The 2,360-nt window shown below is 35.0% G+C and overlaps 1 protein-coding gene across 1 annotated transcript in view; it reads left to right on the forward strand.

Annotated features, from left to right (window-relative positions):
* The window catches only part of LOC117122896 (proline rich transmembrane protein 1B-like), a 4,868-nt gene continuing 2,508 nt past the window's right edge, over positions 1 to 2,360 (forward strand). Inside the window, exons 1-3 of the mRNA XM_033268669.1 lie at positions 1 to 83; positions 474 to 502; positions 979 to 1,149. Coding sequence (XP_033124560.1) covers positions 68 to 83; positions 474 to 502; positions 979 to 1,149 — 216 coding nt within the window. The 5' untranslated portion in view covers positions 1 to 67. The remainder of the gene's footprint in view (positions 84 to 473; positions 503 to 978; positions 1,150 to 2,360) is intronic.

A 2,360-nucleotide genomic window follows, 5' to 3' on the forward strand; every position in this document is an offset into this window, starting at 1 on the left:
AGTAATACCAGTCTCTCGTGTAGAGTCATACCAGTCTCTCGTGTAGAGTCACTCTTTGCCAATTACAATGCAAACGGTAACTAGTAAGTACCTATAGTTCGATTATTTTCAAGATAAATTTCAGGTTGATGGATTTCAAAATTTAAAAAAAAATGTTTTTGAGGCACATATTGTAAAGTTGTTTTCGGAATTGATAAAAAAAAATAAAAAAAATTATCGGTTGTTTATTTTTAAGACGATTTTCCAGAGGGCCGATCTCCCGACAATAATAGTATTAATAATAACATATTATTATTATTATTATTATTATTATTATTATTATTATTATTATTATTATTATTATTATTATTATTATTATTATTATTATTATTATTATTATTATTATTATTATTATTGTTGTTGTTGTTGTTGTCGTTATTATTATTATTATTATTATTATTATTATTATTATCATTATTATTATTATGTTTCAGATGATTCACAAGCGAACCCACAGGCACAGGTACGCTATTGCGTTGCTATTTAAATGTTGTTATTATTCACTGGCGGATTCAAGTGGCCCAGTCTTTGGTATCACAAGTGTTATACCATTAAAATTTTCACAATGTTTAAAACATGGAGAAAAATTAATTTTATATTCAAATTTTAATTCTGGGAGTGCAATTCCCGGCTATCTAGAGGTGCCATAATCATTATTACCTGCTGCCCCAACCATGACAGGTGAGGTGGTGCAGTATATAGAGGCTTTTATCTGTGAAAGTCCCTCCAAACAAGAATGATAATCAAAATAATGATAATTGTAATTATAATGGCATTGGTAGATAATGATGATGATGATGATGATGATGATGATGATGATGATGATGATGATGATGATGATGATGATGAATGATGATGATGATGATGAAGGTAATGGTGATGATGATAATGATGAAGGTGTGGTAATGATAATATATCTATCACATTGCGATTTATCAGGCTCCTCCAGTCTACAATCAACCCGCCGGCCACAGCTCCTATAATGTACAGCCTTTTACAAGTATGGTTGTGGAGAGAACAAGACCAGAAAACTATTTAGTGATGGCTATTCTTGTGACGCTCTGCTGTTGTTTTCCCTTCGGACTCATCGGTGTTGCTTACAGTATTAGTGTGAGTTAATTCTTTGTTCGACAAAATTACCACAAAAAAAAAAAAAAAAAAAAAAAAAAAAAAATCTGGGTAGGCCTACAAACTGGTGACGATCGTCGGCCAGTTCGATTCCATAAAGAGCGCAACACGATGAGCGCAGCGCGGATAAATTGTTTATGATGATTTTGTCCGCACTGCGATGGTTTTTACAGTCAGCAGACGGCGCACAGTGGGCCAGATTGAAGTCAAAGCGTGCCAACATAAAGTACTCATTACAGAAGCTAATCTGAGCGAATACAAGACTTATCTAGAGGTTTTCATACCCGTAGAATTCAATAAAAGCATTTTCAAATCTATGTGACGTAATTTTTGTACTGTTTTCTGATTGGACGATGTCAGTTTTCATTGTAATACCAGGGAACAGTGAAATTACAAATTAATTTTGAAATGTTTTAAGGAGGTTTGGGACAAAAGAACTTCTGTGGAAAACTTTTTTCCACAGAAGGTCCCCGTCGAGGAAAGCTTCCCCCTCCCCCACCCCGGCGTTGGGGAGATAAACTACAATTCGTCAGGGAGAAATAAAATGTGTATGTATTTTCTACATATTAGTAGACTCTACAATCGATTCTTCTTGAATGCCCCTTGCAATGCTGCATAAAGAAGTTCAGTGCGTACATTTTATGTCAACATCTCTTGTACGTTACCCTTGTGCGAACTCTCTGAAAAGATCCCCCCCCCCATACTTCGATAGGACGTCCCGGTTTGGGTCTGTTTTAAGTCTCTTGTGGGTGTTCTGCTGGTGTGGAAAGAATATCTCTGTTCTGTGTCAAAACATTAATAACTTATCAGAAAATGGAATCCTGTTGTCAAGCCACGTGTTATTTTCTTTAGAAACCCGGAAAACACGTGTTTATGTTCTTATAACGTTCTTGGCGAATGTTGTGGTTAGGTATGTCACAAAATAACGTTTACACAACGTTGTAGGAACGTGCAAACGTTGTGAAATTTTGTTCAGTATGTATTTATGGTTCTACAAAATAAAGTTTTCAAAACAAAACTGTAACGTTATTGTCACGTTAGCATAACGTATTATTGTTTGCTGGGAAGGTCGTTAGTTCTCGCGTAATAGCTCACCTCTCCTTAAGTTGAAACAGGAAGCTTTTCAAAGTCTTGGATGAGTTTGAATAAAGTTAAAAATCAATTGACGCCTAGATATAGGCCTGCTTGTAGAT

Source organism: Anneissia japonica, unplaced genomic scaffold, assembly GCF_011630105.1.
Source record: "Anneissia japonica isolate Jap-2015-1 unplaced genomic scaffold, ASM1163010v1 scaffold287711_len853857_cov187, whole genome shotgun sequence".
Lineage (NCBI taxonomy): Eukaryota > Metazoa > Echinodermata > Crinoidea > Comatulida > Comatulidae > Anneissia > Anneissia japonica.